This window comes from Rhea americana, unplaced genomic scaffold (genome assembly GCF_003343005.1).
Source record: "Rhea americana isolate MKP2758 unplaced genomic scaffold, rheAme1 scaffold_57, whole genome shotgun sequence".
NCBI lineage: Eukaryota > Metazoa > Chordata > Aves > Rheiformes > Rheidae > Rhea > Rhea americana.
This window is the reverse complement of record NW_028186723.1, coordinates 404,710-421,580: the sequence shown is the minus strand read 5'-3', so window position 1 is coordinate 421,580 and position 16,871 is coordinate 404,710. Positions and strand designations below refer to the sequence as shown.

The 16,871-nt window shown below is 38.3% G+C and overlaps 1 protein-coding gene across 3 annotated transcripts in view; it reads right to left on the bottom strand.

Moving 5' to 3' along the window:
* Positions 1–16,871, bottom strand: part of SHOC2 (SHOC2 leucine rich repeat scaffold protein) — a 71,913-nt gene that overhangs the window by 14,340 nt on the left and 40,702 nt on the right. For all 3 annotated transcript variants that reach the window (XM_085319042.1, XM_085319044.1, XM_085319043.1), the window contains exons 3-4: positions 12,936–13,073; positions 1,804–1,934 (exon numbers count right to left, since the gene is read on the bottom strand). In XM_085319042.1, coding sequence (XP_085175168.1) covers positions 1,804–1,934; positions 12,936–13,073 — 269 coding nt within the window. The remainder of the gene's footprint in view (positions 1–1,803; positions 1,935–12,935; positions 13,074–16,871) is intronic.

The window sequence follows — 16,871 nt, the reverse complement described above, 5'->3', positions numbered from 1 at the left end:
CTCAAGTTAGGCAGTCTTTGAGCTCTGTTACAAACACATTTTATTGCTTCAAAACATATCTTGGCATTTCTAAAATTTATTTTTGAAGTCTGCATGCATACAAAAATATTTAAAATGTTAGTTACTATCTAGATTAATCAAACACATATTTGAAGGAAAGAAACGGAACTGTGGCAGTACAAAGAGAGCAATGCTCTCAGTATCTATGAAAACTGTGGCAGTGTTGCCTGCTMCCAGCCCAACTTTCTAAGATAAAATATTTATTAGGCACTGTCAGCAGCTTCAGCGATGTTTTGAAATTCAGAAGTTTCTTCCACAAATGTAGTTCTTTGTAACATGGCAAAGAATGTTTCTTTTTAGGCAGATTACACTACTAAATTACACACTGCTGCAAAGTAGCAGCTTAAGTGTTAACATACTGTTGTTGGCAAATATATATGCAGAAGGCAGCACAATCTCAAGGAGTCTTGTATTATGACTGAACATATTTTAGAGCAAATAATCACAGTATCCATTTGTAATTACACYGTAGATGCTTTTATAATATGCCTCAGTGAAGCAGGCTAGTTTAGCTTTCACCTTAAAAGCAGCCTGGTAACTTTCACTCAGTAGCTTTTTCTTAAATGACAGTTTTATCTGATCATTTATTAAATTCTATGTTTTCAGGCTATCATTCCTGTTCAGTAATTTATCTGAAGGAAAGTAGTGACTGCACTTGGTTGCTATGAATGCTTTGCTTAACTCCATTAGTTAGCATTTAGGTTTTTTCCTCTATATATAGTTTCCTCATCCCTCATTATGTACATTTTAATTATTTAATATGACTAATATATACACAACTCTTGTTTTGAACAGGTTAGGAAAGCTTAAAAATACAGTGAAAAGATTCTTCTCTGTATGTTTAGCACCAGTCAGTCTCAAGAAACCGCAAAATAAATAAATAAATAAAATAAAAAGAAAGGTATAATCCAGCAGTCTAAATATTTTCATAGTTTGCAGATGCCTAAACTTTTTTTTTAATGCTCTGTAGCCAACTATTCCAGTGACCAAAACTCCAGCAGCTCCAAAACTTCTAACTATTGTTATTTTCTTTGCTCTTAAACTGAGCATGAAGCAAAAAAGAAAATATGACAAGTGCAGCAACTATAAAAAGTTGAAGAGTGAAAAAACTGCTTCCCTTACTTCTTCTCCCCAGATCCTCACAGAACCACCCGAAAACATAAAAAAAAAATCTTTTTTTTCATAACTGATGGGTGATATGTCAATGAATTGCTAGGCAATACCATGTTCGTGTCAAAAACGCAGTCTTCTTCACATTAAAATTGGAATGCTAAGGTCAAGTCGATATGATAGACTTTATCCAGTCTTTTAAAGTTCATTCTTGCCTGTCTATTAGAARGGGTTAAAGATACCTCTCCTTCATTTTTATTTTTCTCCTTCTTCTACCTGCATGAAGTAACAACATTGACAGCCTCTTGTCCAGCTTGAACGATGGGAACCTGTACTCYTTACTATAAGTTGTCATAAGAGATTCAGGAAAATGAACGCATYAACATGCGCTGTTCTCAATTCGCCACAAGTTGCATGACATAGGCATCTCTCTACTAGTTGGTTAGATACAACTAGTATCTACAGAATTGCACTATTTCATATTACATACATGTTAATTAAAATGAAGAGTATTCCTCAGAGCTGTGATGCAAGATGAAATACTTTTATACAGTCCAACCCATCAGCCAAACAGCAAGATTCCTTACGACAACAAAAACATTCCCTCCCGCATCAACTCCCTGCAACTCTCACCTCTGGTAAAGTAGAAATGTTGTTGTTCTCCAGGTTCAGTTCATCAAGTTCACTGCATTTTGCTAAGGACTTCGGAATTGCTGACAGCCTGTTGTACCTTAGGCCAAGACGACTTAGACTGGACAGATTTCCTAAAAGTACAGAACRGTTATTAATAAATCATTAGATTAACACTAAGGAATAGAAGGAAGTTTGAYTTCTGAATCTTCTGCTGTCTCACTGCGTGAAAGCAGGTAAGAAACACAACCTCTCTACATCTCAACCTCTTCAAATGGTGAAAGGGAACTATCATCCTAAAACAGGATAATCATAGTGTTTACAGTTTTTTCTAATGCTCAGGTACAATGTACAATGAAACTATATTATGCATATTACATATGCTCCTTAAGTTTGGTGTGATATGGTAAAGAAGCAAGGCCTACGTCCTACAGTAGACACTCTTCTATCTTGAGCTTTCTACCAACAAACAACTCCCCATAGTTTTCCAAATGTCCCCAAAATAACTTTTTTTAATTACAGATATCATCACTCATGGCATGACTCACATTACCAAAACTTGGGCATATTTTACACAGTTCAGATTCTGGTAAAACAATTTCTTCTATAGGGACAAAACCCCCTTTACTACCCTCCAAAAGCAACAGTCTTTAAAAAGAGATAGAAAAAAAAATACTCTTCCAAGTTTACTGAATGATACCAGAGGAAAAGTCTGGCAGAAATCTGCAAAAATCTGGACAATACTGCATTTAAAAATATTCCTGAATATTTTCAGGCTGACATACCCAAATGACCTTCATTTCTGACAGAAAAAAAAAAATAATAATAATCCCTCAAAACTTGCAACTTGAAAATTTCCCATCTGAAACTGCCATTAGCTGCAACCTTTAAATGCTTAACAAGTACTCAGGACCAAAATCAACTCCTTAAGGGTGTCTTTGAACCGTATGGCACCAAGRGCATTTCAGATTCTCCTACGTGCAGTAAGACCTTGAACTTCACTGAAAAGTCAGCTGGTGAATAGTAAAAAGAACAGTGCTAAGTCTTCTGGCTCATCCAAGCGATTAGATTAAAAGTGTCTGTGCACATACATACATTGCACTAGTGGAAGATTTTGAACAGATTCACACAACGAGGCTCTTGGAAATAGTCACCATTTTATACTTATTTTTACAGCCACTAGTAGGACAACACATTCATCCTGCATATAGAAATACCAGAAAGAGGCACTAAAAAGGGACAGAAGATTTAACAAAGAGCACCAAGAGTACACAGAAGCTACTCGGAAAAGATAAACGAGATCAGTATGTGTAGTCTGGGTAATTACTCCTTAAATAAAAGATACATGAATGCCTACACATACATGCATATGCAAAGGTTATTGAAACTGCAAAGGAAGAAGAAGCTGTARTATTTGAGATACGCTCAAATATTGGAAGCTATGGGTGAAATTAAATAGTGAAGAAATGAAGAATGAAAAAAATCAATGCAAATGATATAATGCGAATACACTTAGCTGAAGAAGTCTCAACAGGGAAAGTGGCAAAACACTTCTTTCTTCACCTTCTCTAGACTGGTCAAAATATACTTTAAGAATGACCCTAAATCACTGAGTTGCTAGACCAGGAGTGGATCTAATGAAATATTCTCTACTTTCAATTTTTATGATTAACAGTAGTTACCCAAATGGAGATTCACAGGAATAGTGAAAGGCAAAACTTTATCACAAAAAATCCACACAGAATAAAATTATCCAAATCTTACAAATCAAGAAAGAGTCAAAGATAAAATTTCAGTGCATATCTGAAATCCTGAATCTAAAATTCTAAAATCTGAAACAAGTTTTCATTTGATTGGCAATAACAAAAAGTTAAAATAACAGGTAGCAATCTGGAGCTACTTAACTAGTAGTATCTCCCATTGGTATTTTTATTTATACTTTTAGCAGAGCAAGTCTTCCCTTATCAAAAAAATATCTAGAGCTAGCAATAATGCTCTCAGAAGCATAAATGTTGGTCTTGTGAGGTGCAATTCTATAATGCATATATAGGCTAAACAATCATTATAATGACCTATTTTGATCTGACATTCCACTAATACACATTGAGCAATTACAATTTTTGCAAGTAAAATTGTTACTTGATGTCATGCTCGGTAAGGCCTGACCGTACAGGAAACCAGCCTCACTTCACCGCACAAGATGCACACCCAAGGCACCAGAAGCATCAGGATTCAGCGCTCCAGGGAAGGGACAAAGCACGTTGACTGAGCGTCTCTGAGTTAGTATTTAACAGTTTAATCACTAAATGAATGACAGACAAACGTAACACAAATATGTATGTGCGCGTATCAATGCATCATTCCTCACTACCAAAACCTTGGAAGAGATGCTGATCCTGATTTTCCGTCAGGCGCCCTCACGCAGCTCGAGCGGCCAGAGCGATGCCTGCTGCCAGCTGCTGCTCTGCTGGCTTCCAGGTTGTGTGTACGCGGCTCTGCTCCCACCAGCAACGCGGCACGTCCAAAAAATGGAACAAAGCAGCCAGTACAGAGAGTCAAATTATCCCGTAATTTTCCAGGAGAGAACAAAGCACACTGGCTACCCTCCTGGCATTGTCAGAAAGAGGGTATATATAGCTTCTTGAGAGAAAATTTTATTGTTATTCCTCTTCCGTAGCGATCTTTGTCCTCCGTGGGAAAGCCATGCCACGGGTGCGACAGAACACGCATCCAGCAAGTGCTGTTCACTTTGCGACTGCAACAAATGCWGTGGTGTAAAGTCTGCAGCTATAGAAATTAATTCTTTAACTGAAATTTGCCCAGGAACACAGGACTGGACCTTTTGTGTGTTCTGAGTCCAGCCCTGCATTATCCCAGGCAACGGTGCCATATGATTTCTTTCACTAGTAAGATTCAAGCCGGAGCTGCAGCAGTAGTGGTGCCTCTACGACTGCCCCGAGAAGGCTGTCCTGTAAACCCATTGATTCAGGCTGTAGCAGCGGCTTGCTAATTCCAAGCTTGAAATTATTTATGGCTAATTTATTGTCATTTATTCTCGTGCCAAYGTTACACTTAAATATCTTTTCAACCTCAGAGTTTATAAACATCCATCATTGTGAATGYATTCTGGTGAGCAACTACATGCTTTATCAGCTTTTATTTTGATAAGCTGGACAAGTCAGATCTCTTAGGCTTGTCTTCACAAAAGAAAATGATTCTTACAGCTCCTCCCTGTACTCAGTTCATTAAAAACTACCTATTTTTTTTAAACAGGAAAGGCCAGAATTTTAAGGAGGTAGCAGTCAGATTTAGTCTCCAGTCCAATGATGTTAAGACTTGCCCCTACTATCCTGCAAGTATTTCCCAGTCTGTCCAAGCATTACTCTTGCTGCCTTCTGCAACACAAAATTGTTGGGCACCTCAGCCCTATCATTAGGCTGTTCACTAACACATGCAGGCCTTGTATATACTCTGTCATCCAGTTTGTAACAGCAACTGAGACATGAGATCTGGCATATTTGTACAAATAAGAATGATCCCACTTGTAGCTCTCTAATCTCAAGGTCATCATCCAGGTCTTGTGCACATTCTGTCCATCCCCTTCTCTCTCTCTCTCTCTCTCTCTCTCTTTTTGTATCATCAGCAAGTTTCATTTACAGATGTTTACTTTTGGTGTCAAAAGCATTATTGAAATTATTACCAAGACTATTTACAGATTCAGTTCTGGAAGATCTCCACTATTAAACTCCCTTGCGCCCACATTTCCCTAGTTGGGACCTAAAGACTTTGAAAGAGCTGAAAACTTTCTGGCAGAGATTGGGCAGCCTAGAGGTGACCAACAATGTATAGAGACTAAACACTGCATTCAAATATTTTAGCAGTGCTCCTAACCTAAAATAGCCATAAAGCAGGTTAGAAGATACTCTGTACTTAATATACATTAGTTTTTCCAGATGTCAGTGACGCTCCATGACAAGTGTTGAACAGCTTCACAGATTTCTAGCTTAAAGAAGCTATTGACATGCCTAATCTAACCTTTTGCAGAAATGAAGGCATCTCACCTGATAGCTATAAAGTAGAACAAAAGACATCTGATTAAACCATTTTAATCTTAAATTGCATTCTGCAAGCAAAAACAGTGTCTATGAATTATCCAGCACTATTACAGCAAGAAATGGCTAGTCAGGCAAGATATCCTGAAAAAAAAAATGTGTTCTCAGTAAGCATGTTGCACAGGAAAATCCTAAATCTTTAACTGAACTGATCTGCGAAAAACACCTTGTTAAACCAAAGCTTTTAGATTAGTAAGGGTCCAAATCAACTTTCACCAAACAATCATCTAACAGCAGGCAAATCCTGTCTGTAACTTCCGTGGCTGGAACGTCCCATTTAATAGCCTCTAGTTAGTCTCAGATGTTTTAGGAATGGGATGGGGATAGACAGTGGGGAGTCAGGAAAGCTGCAGGAGGGGAGGGGGTCCCTCCTGACCAGTGTTACCAACCAGCAAAGCCAAAGCATGACATGTAACTACACTCTTCCAAAGGCAAAGATGCAGGAAGTTTAAGAGCGCTGAGCTTTGCTTAAGAACTCTGGATTGTATTGACTTAATGGCTAGAGGTTTTTTAATGCATTTTAATTTCTTTTTCCAGTCACCAATCTCTCCGTGTTATATCAGGCCAGTGTAGGAGGYGGATTCAGACTTGCACATTACAAGGTCAGAAGGGTCTACCACTTTTGTCCTGTTCAAACCCAAGTGCATTATTCTTCTTGCACAAAGTCTAGAAAATCTGCTAGAAGACAGGTTAACTTTAATCTATTAAAAAATAACAACTAATATCACTTCAAAATGAATCTCTACCACCTTTATCAGTTTAAATGTAAGTTGAAGACAACAATGTAATTCCTCTCTATTTTTAATCTAGTAGTTTCAACCAAACACAGGATTCCCTCGTTATTTCAAGATTAAGACTCAAACATGACTATTTCAGCAGTTATTTATTTTTCAGCTCTAGTTCAAGACCATAATCAACAGAAACTGCCTATATATGAAAGATGCATGCAAGATGCTGGCAAAAATTCAGTGACAGAGGCTAACGTACCTGACATGCACTATACACAATGCCTGTATCAGGTTACGGAGCACAGTCTTAGTGATACATTTCTGAAACGGTCTCTAAGCTATGAAAATTTAACTTCATTTAACGTGCTTTCATCAAAATGCACGCAACTGTAATAGACCTGCTTGTCTCGACTCTGAGGTGTTCCTTTGAATCACTCCTCTCTCATGCCTGCCTCTTACACAAACAAAATAAGATTATGGGCTTCTTTTTTTTTCTGCAGCATACAAACCATTTTGAAAAATGCAGAGCTTCAGTTATAATGGGTCTCTATCTATTGGTCTCCATATCCAAATACTGTGAGATGGTATATACACTCCCTAAAATAAACTGTCCTCATCCTAATCCTACCATAAGGAATATACAACCAAAACAGAAAACGCACAAAATAGTCTCACAAAGAAATATCCAATAAATGAACTGAGRGTTAATAAGCCAAAAGAAGCTAGTCTATCTTTTTCAGAAGAATAGTACATATTTGCCTACATAAAGTTGGATCAGAGATTTATTTATTAAGACAGTAAAAAGATTATAATTAGCTTGCATTTCAAAACTGAAAATGATTTAAAAAAATCATACAAAACATTGCACATTGCAACAGAGTGAAAATCAACAGTTGAGACTTTTATTTCAGATTTTCAATTAAATCACCACATTTTACTCAATCATTAAATTTTTCTCAATTCTTATCTCCTAACACAAAGCAGCCAAAATTTATTTCATTGTACTTTCCACTGGTAGTCATATTTTCCTTTTGAATTGAACAGTAAAATCCCTTTTGTGAAATTAAAGATTTATATCAATGTAATTCACCAAAGAACAATTTACAACTAATTGGAAATACAGAAACGTTAAACATTTTTTATGTGATGGATGTGTGTAATTTTTAAGTCTTCCCAGATATATAGAGAAAATATAGAAAAGCATATAACACAGGAACATATATGTTTAATTTTTTAGCTAACTAAGGAAAGTAAGAACAATTGCACTCGGATCACAAATCTATCTAGACGAATATCCTTTCACTGGAAAGGATGCCAAGAGACGAATCTAAGAGGAGGTAAAGCACACCATGAAACTTCCCCAAGAGCCTGGGGAGCATTCAACAGCGTGTGGCTCAAGGACTTCCTAAATTTAGCAGCAACAGACACACTTCTCTTCTGCAAAATTGTCAAGTTGGCCTGTGAGCCCCTGGGCTTTTAGCATCTACAAGAACCTGCGGGAACACTGACACCCAAGTGTYACCTGCACACTGCAAGAAGCGCATCCTGCTCTCAACAGTTCTGAGTTTCACACTTTGCAGTTTCGCTTCATAGCCACCAGTTCTGCCATTAGACGAGACASTGAACAGTCACATCCTACCTACCTTCTTCGTGCTACTCATGATTTTCTAGACCATTTCACTGCTATATATTTACCAAGTATAGAAGTGAAACCAAGAACCAGAAGCTTCATTCTGTTTAAGAAAATACCATGCGTACTAGCAAAGGCTTATAATAACCCAAATATGTCAACGGTCAAGAGGCTCTAGACTAAGAGTGAGAGCTACTGCTTTCCAGGAGATAAAGAAAAGGTAGAGCATCTTATGATTGACAAATTACAGCAGATCCTAATTCAAAAAGTGTTATTAACAGCACAGCCCAAGAACAATATTCTCAGTAGAGCACCAAATGCTGACCAGAGCTCTCATTATGAGTCTATGGAAAGGRACTTTGCCCTGCAAAGTACTGCACGCTCATAGACCCTGACTGATCAAAGATGTGGCCATGTGCTTCAATTTTAAGAACATGAACAGTCCATCAAAACTGCAGCAGGAGCCTATATGCTGGGCTCCATCAAAATGAWCAGTAATTAGAAGCATTAAAGCCATCAGTTGTGGATGGCCAGAGCAGCACCTGTAAGCCTCGAAGGCACTCAGAGAGGCCTGTACCTTTGTCATAATTTTCAGAATAAAAACAAAAGCATCTATAAGGGACAAACTCCAGGAGAATTAAGTATTGTATATTTAAAATGCCATATTTAAGTGCTTCCTCTTCTCTACAGAAAGATCTTTACTAATACTTCTATGGACTTAAGCCTATTGACCACAATGTGTATAATCTGAGCATATTCCTATTTCAGTTCACAATGCTTATCAACTCTTTTTCATAAAAACACGACAGTGATCTGAGACGTAAACACCGAGGTTAAAACTGTTAGAAGCACAGTCTGCAGCACAGTTTCAACCAGCAGAAACAACAAAGCTTCACCATATAATGTTTGTTTCATGCAAGTTTTCAGCTTGGAGCTCATCCGTCACAGTGACGGGCATGGATTCCAGCCTTTGAATATTCTTCTGATTTTCCTAACCATCTTTCAGGAACAAAGCCATGTCAGACACTGAAAGTGTGTCTAGTGATTGAATTTCTGGTGCTTTTAAAGCATCATTTTGCAGCATTTACAACTGACTGTTCTTTTTCCTACCAAAAAGCCTGTTGCTTTAAATGTSCAGGAATACGCCACATTTGACTATAATCAGACTGCATGTGTAAACATACAAAACTAGAAAATTACAAAACAGATGAAGAATCTTCTTTTTTAATGTTGTAATTTTGTTCCTCTCTAATTTCTTTCTCAAATAACTGTTCTTGCATTTTTAAATGAGAAATTACAGACACATTTATTCAGAGTACTAAAATTAATTAAATTTTCAAAGAGAGAGTACTCATAACGTGGCATTTACAGAACAATATTTTTAAACTAGCTTGTAATCCAATGGGCTAACTARCAGAAATGCTTTACTCCACCCAAAATTTGCTTTCTCTCTGTCTCAAAACTCCAAGTATTAATTTTAATATAAATGGTGCGTTATTTACCTCCGTTTATGTATCTTTTGGATATCCCCTCTTACTAGTGTGCCAGGCATACAGAGATAAGGCATTGTTTAAATGAAAGTAGTTCATAATTTCCTCCCTGCACCCCTCCGCCCAAAAAAAAGCCAGGGCGGGGGGATCTGCAACTAAAACACTAAGATCCCACTTTGATTTTGATTCTGGACTTGAGACTCTTGGAATGTGCTAAGCTGTTCCACAAAGCTCATTTTTCTTACAGGAAGTGATCTAATATACAAAGTACTTCACAATTTTCAATCAACAGAAATACAGATATGAATGTATTAAGCCAATATCTGTAAAGCACGACATTAGATCACTTCCCGACAACTAATATCTAAAACTGACATTAGTTACTGTATGAAACAGTGTGCTTATAAAGCATTAATTGAAACAAGAACTTTATATTTGTACAGAGTGAATATACTGGCTCTGCTACCTCTGCAATCATTGTGGATGCTTAATCCCTTCCCTACCACTCCCCGTGTGTCACCCTTCACCCTTTCCCTACAACTCCTTCGCATTCCGGTACCCTACCAGCAGTTAGAAAACAAGCCTTTTTTTTTTTTTTTTAATTAGAAATCTTTCAGCAGGTCCAGAAATCTCTGTGGTTTAGACAGTCCAGCTGTAAATTTAAGCAGCACTTCACCAGATTTTTCAGGATTTTTTGCTTTGAGATTGTTTTTCAGGGCGGGGGGAAGACCTAGGAAAGGCAGAAGGTTGGTTGTTCTTCAGGGCAGCTTGGCAGAGCACCCCTCTCCATCAAAAAGGGTTTGCTGGGGAGGAGCAGATTGATCCAGCAGTAATGGAAAGTCTTTTCCATAATAGGAGGCTCATAGTACATTAAATATTTATAATGAACAAGTGTGTTTGGTCTCTCTTGTACTCAGCCTGTGACACCTCCCCCCCAATTTGACTAAACTGGGGAAACCTTAACAGCGCTTGTACCTCCAGCGTGCTGGACCAGGCAGGGCGCAAACATTGCGAGAAACACAAGCCATGCCAAACACCGGGCAGACGGCTGCGAGGAAGGAAAGAGATAGAAGCTTGAGAGGAAAAATTCAGGAGCTGGAAAGGCCRTTCAGCGGCTCCGCACAATTACGATGGCTTAGAAAGAGCGCAAGCCAGCCTCTCCTCCCAGGGCCACATGCGATTTACTCTGTGTTTTTCTCAGTACTAAAATTCTCTCACTGAACAATCCTAACCGCAAAGTAAGCTGTAATCCAAAAATCAAGCCACAACTTGCTTTAATGTTGAACCAAAACTGTGATGACTAAGAAATAAAGCCAATGTTGCTGAACTGGCTAAGGCTGCCTTTTTTTGTAACATGCATAAACGTAGGTTGATCATTATCATTTAAACTCAAGCTTAAATTTTTCCCCTTAAGTATTCAATTCTGGCTGCTTCTGAACTATATTTTATGTGGCACAAATACTGACTTCTGGTTTTAAGTTTTTACTTTAAACAAAAATACTCATGTTGGTCAATACAAAGAACAGATGTTTTCCAGCAGCGCAAAAATTTCACAAGCATAAAGTTAAAGATAGGCTAGTACATTGTTTTCTCTTATTTTTATTCGTCTGCCTTTGACAGTTTGTTCAGCTAAAAAGCACTGATGTTCTGCTCAGATAAGCAATGCAAAGAAATAGTTACGTGACTCACCATAAACAACCTAAAGTTACAATAAATTAAAAAAAAAAAGACATGACTCAAGCCATTTTGACTGCTTTCTCAGTAACTCAAATGACTTAACTGGCTAAGTAACTATTGTCCAATCATCCATCTAAAGACCTTTTTCTGTAAGCACATTCTCACAGCATATTATAAAGTAAGATTTTTGTCTTCCACTGAGAAGCTTAATGACCACCAGTCATTAAACATCTCAATAAACTATATTAATATTCAGTATAAGAAACAAAAACATTGGTCTCTTAACTCTGACAATGAGTATCATCAACTTACTAGAAAATTTTTCCCATAATAAGTTCATCCAGAGTATCATCTCCCTAAATATGGTACATACAGTATGTGTAAACTTTATTTAAAATAGCTTTCATTAAGATTGACAAAAAACAGCTACAAAAATAAGGCTGTACTTATGAATGGTATAACTTAAATGCACATTCCAGATGGAAAGAGATCTTCTGAGTTTAAAAATATCATCAACCCAGGAAGGAAATTTAGCTACAGTGGATACTTCATCAGTGTAAACTCTGTTCAGGTCAAACATTCTAAATAAAAAGCTACAGTAACTCCACAGTCAATTTATTGCTTAAAGAAAAGCTGGAGAGTTATTAAGTGGTTCCTCACTCTTCTGTTCATTCACTTCTTCACTATGCTTTAAAGTACACTAACGAATTGCTTAATMTTAAAGAATTGCCCAAGTGGTAACATTCTGTTTCCCATAAATGTTTTGGGGACAAATAAGAGCTTAAAATCATTACTGCCTTGTTTCTGTCTTTTTAAATACACAACATGCATCTTTTTCTGTCATCTGCTCAAAATGAATTTAATTAAATAGGAAAGTCATCTTTTGCCATCTCACCCTATAGGAGGTTCTGCAACTGACTGAGAAAGGGTGTTTGTTTCAGCCTGTTTTCCCAAACTAAGCTGGAAAACCCAGTATTTACCGCATTAGAGCGTAACAACTTTGTGGACTCTGAAAAAAGTTTTCAAATTGCTCTGCTAAAGAGCGTAAAACAAAGAATTCATTTCAAATGTTTATCCTTTCAGTCTTCTCTATTTTCCTCCAGCTAAAGTTGATAGTTAAAAATACCTACCAAAGTATTAACTAATAGTCCCCTAGCCAGTTTCACTACCGAGTGGGGTCACAAGCTGTAGATATTTAGACATAATCACAGAACAGCTTAAATCAGAGTCAGAAGTGATGGACTTTCTTGCAACTCCTATGCATAAACAATGCCACAGTCCCCATCAGAGCTAGACTTAATAATGGCATTCAGAAATCTAGAAACGACTTTTAAAGCAACACATGCACACCTCGCTTTTGATCTCAAGTGTGAGGTTGCCCTGAGCAGAACACCATTCATTCTGCAGTCACCAACCAACACTCATCCTTAAATTTGCTCCTCTTGCTGAGCATATTGAAATAGCGATTTATTTTCCCCCTCTCAGTCTCCTTACATACCTATGGTTTCTGGCAGGTCCAAGAGCTCATTGTGCTGCAAGTCAAGGTTGGTGATCTGCGTGCAACTTCCAATCTCTTCTGGAAGATGTTCAAGCTGATTGTGCGCTACATCCAGCGTTATGAGGTTACACAGCTCACCTAAGAGCACACAAGAAAGTCAAAATATCAGATTCCTTATTTTAATGTACAGTTACATTCACACAGAAATAACTTAGCTTCAACACAGAGATGAACAGAGTTATCAGTAATCTGAAGAAAAAACTACTGCTACCATAAAATCATAGATGCAAAATAAGATACTACAGAATCATAATTTTATCAGTCAGATCTAAATCTTGCTTTATAGATTCTCCAAAGAAATCTCTCTTTTCTTTTTACTGATTTTAACAGTTTAAGGTGTGAACTATGAAGAGCAAAAAAGAAACTGTATTTCATACTTGTTTCAGATTGACCAGAAGTTTAAAACATCATGGAGTAAGTGGTTTGTATTGAATTTGGAGMAATTCAGATCTCTTTTTTCAACATGAATTACTTGCAGGCACACAATCAAGAGACATCAAAATTATTTTTCTGACAACCAAGAAAACTCCTCCAAAGAGCTGAGTGCTATTTTTAATCATTACATACATAGCAATTTATAACAATTAAACTCMAAACCTATTTCTATAGATTATTATATTTTAAATATGCAATCACAGTTAAACCCAATAAAAGTTTGAAATACAAGGCTTAAAAAAAGACTGTACTGGTTAGAGTTTGAAGCTACTTTACACTAAACATTTTCATCCCTGACCTTTATGCAATGAATTTAAAAGTAGAGCTAGGCACAATCTGCTACCTACTCTAGCTCCACTGATTTTAATTACAAACATACTGCATTCAAAACAATAGTCTGGTGGGTTTGTTACTTTAAAAGAAAAGAAAGGAAAAAATATCTAAATGCGTGTGTGCAGGTGCATGTACTCATGGGTGTATGCATTTGTATTCTTTGTTTCTCATGTAGGTGAAATTAATATGATTTACTTTAATAGCTTCAACTCTATCCAGTAAAGATGAAGTCACTGTATTCATGTAAAGCACACTGCTCAATCAATAACAAATTCTGAAGAGTAGCAAATTCCTGTAGAGGAATGAATGTCTATTTTAAACTCTAATGTTACATTTTTGACCCAATCATTTACAGATTTTCCCACAGACCTATAGAACTATGTTGGGCAAATTCTGAAGCAGACACGGTCGCTTTAGATCAGCTGCTCATCACTGCTAGAACAAATCATGAGTTACTAAAACACAATGTATTTATGAATTCATATTCTGTATCTAAATCGCACACGGTCTATATTCACAATACTTACTCTGTATCTAAAAAAGGTTATGAAAGTTCAGAAAAAAATCTAAACCCAACAGTTTCATTATTCTGCTTCTCTTAGATTGTTTATATACAGTTGATCTTATTTTCTGCATTTATTGACCCAAACTAGGATAGATCTTCCAGAAGATATGCAGATGAAAACATAAAAGTGGTGCTTAAGGAGCTGCTCTGTCACAACGTGTGCGCTCCCCTCTCTTCAGACAGAATTCAAATCTGTTCCAGGAAACCCCAGAGCCAAGTCTCGATCTTATTGGATCCAGCACTACATAAGTGACATGTGCTGCAATTTCATTAATACACAGAAGAAAGCAAAWTAAGAGGTTGAGCAAGACACAATGTTCTGTCGTGGTAGGGTCTGTTTGCCTTCTTGTTTCATGAATAGCAAAACCGTACAGAAGCGTAGAAGGCAATAGCAAAAGCCAGAACAAAACTTAAATCCCCCTTTTAAACAGGAAAAAAAAAATCCACAAATCTTTACAAAGATAATCTTGTATTTTTTGCAGAACTTCATGGCAGCAGTTTTCAATTTGTGATTAAGTTCAGATCTGGCATTCTTTTTCTCTTTTGTTTTCACTTCAGACCTAAACCAATGATGTCAAATTCAAAACAGCATAAATTCCATTTCATCACAGATTTCTTTTACTTGACTTTTCCCCACTCTACATCTGTTGAAGATGAAGAGAGACTTGGGCTTTCGCAGGGTTTTCACAGTAACATTTCCTGCACTTCTTTTTTGCACCTGCTGAAGACTCTGACAACAGCAAGACATGTCGTCTTGCCACAAACATCTCAATATCTAATTCTGGAAGAAGGGAAAAAAAAAAGAAAGAAAAAAAGATGTCCATGTTTGTTTAGCTAGTTAAAGGCAAGCTAAAATTTTGGGTTAATTTGTATAGCCATACTTAATATAGCCATTTAAACATAGTTCACATTACTCACTAAAGAAACATAATAATACTTGCGGTTTGACAGCATGTCACCAAAATCGACCGAAATGAAGTGAAACTCCATCAGGCTCATCTGCACACATACACAAAGGAGCACAGAGGACTACAGTGGGGGGAACCTGAATACCCTACCCTGGTTACTCCCAGAGCTATCCTAGGAGAGCCATGAGCCCATGGTCCAGGAGATGAGACTGACCACAATGAATAAACTGAAAGGCATCTGTTTAGAGTGATTGGTGTTACTACCTATGGGGCTTAGCAGACTTAGAGACCTACTCTGGGATGCAGGGATGAGCATTTGGGGATTAATTTATCATGGGAAGTTTAGGGAAACCAAAGGCAGGGGAGGAGGCAGGAATCACGGTGTTTTGGGGAGGAATAAGCATAGGAAAATAGAGGGATAAGGGGATAAAAGGGTCCGATCCCATGTAAACACATCACAGAATCACAAGAGCAGTTGGGGCTGGAAGACACCTCTGGAGGTCATCTAGTCCAACCCCCCTGCTCAAGCAGGGTGATCTACAGCAGGTTGCCCAGGACCACAGGCTTTGAATAGCTCCAGGGACGGAGACTCTACAACCTCTCTGGGCAACTTGTTTCAGTGTTCAACCACTCTTGCAGTACAGAAGCATTTCCAGTTTGTGCCTGGTGCGTCTTGTCCTGCCACTGGGCATCACTGAGAAGATTCTGGTCTCATCCTCTTTACATTTCACCCCCCCTCCCTCCGTCAAGTACTTATACACGTTGATAAGATTCTCCTCCCCCCATATCTTCTCTTCTCCAGGCTAAAGAGACACAGCTCTCAGCCTTTCCTTGTATGAGAGATGCTCCAGTCTCTTAATCATCTCTGTGACCCTTTGCTGGACTTGCTCCAGTAAATCTATGTATCTCTCTTGTACCTAGATGCCRGCTGGTAAGTTTTTCTGGCCACATCATGTGCCTGATCGCTGCAGTCTGGCCTGTGTTCTCATTAAACCCCATTTCTAACCATTCTCCTGGATGAGGGGCACTCTGTTCTGTGTGCACATGAGTATGAAAGTCCGAGGGCCAGCAACTGGAGTTAGACCATGGGTTGTATTAGCCCATGTGTGCAAGGTAGCAACAACTGGAACAAATGAGGGTATATATGTCAGGGTGTGATCATATTATCAAGTCTAATCTGCCAGCAAGTAGGTTAAGTGACTTGGGAGCCACATATCAAACTGGCCGTAAGTCTGGGCCAGATCCAAGTATGTCTCAGAGAGRCAACTGGAGGATCTAGTTGTTGGAGGGGTCAGAAGGTCCAGGCCAACTACTCAGAGACCAGAAGGTCTGCAGCTCAACTSAGACATGTGCATGCATGTGTGTGAGACTGGGAGTGATGGGGGAGGAGGGTGCCTGTGAGCAAGGAGGTCTGTACCAGCAGCTGGAGTGGRGCAGCAGGCCCCAGGGGTTGTATGTCTGGGTGTCAGCAGCTGGGGAGACCAAGGATGCAGGCCAGTTACTGCACAGACCGTGTTTCTGTCTGTGCTGATCCGTGCGCCCAGCTGTGTGCGTCCTGTATGCATGTGTTTGTGTGAGTACCTACCGGGAGTACACGCTCAGCCTCGCTGCTGGTTGGACCTGCGGAGCTCTGCA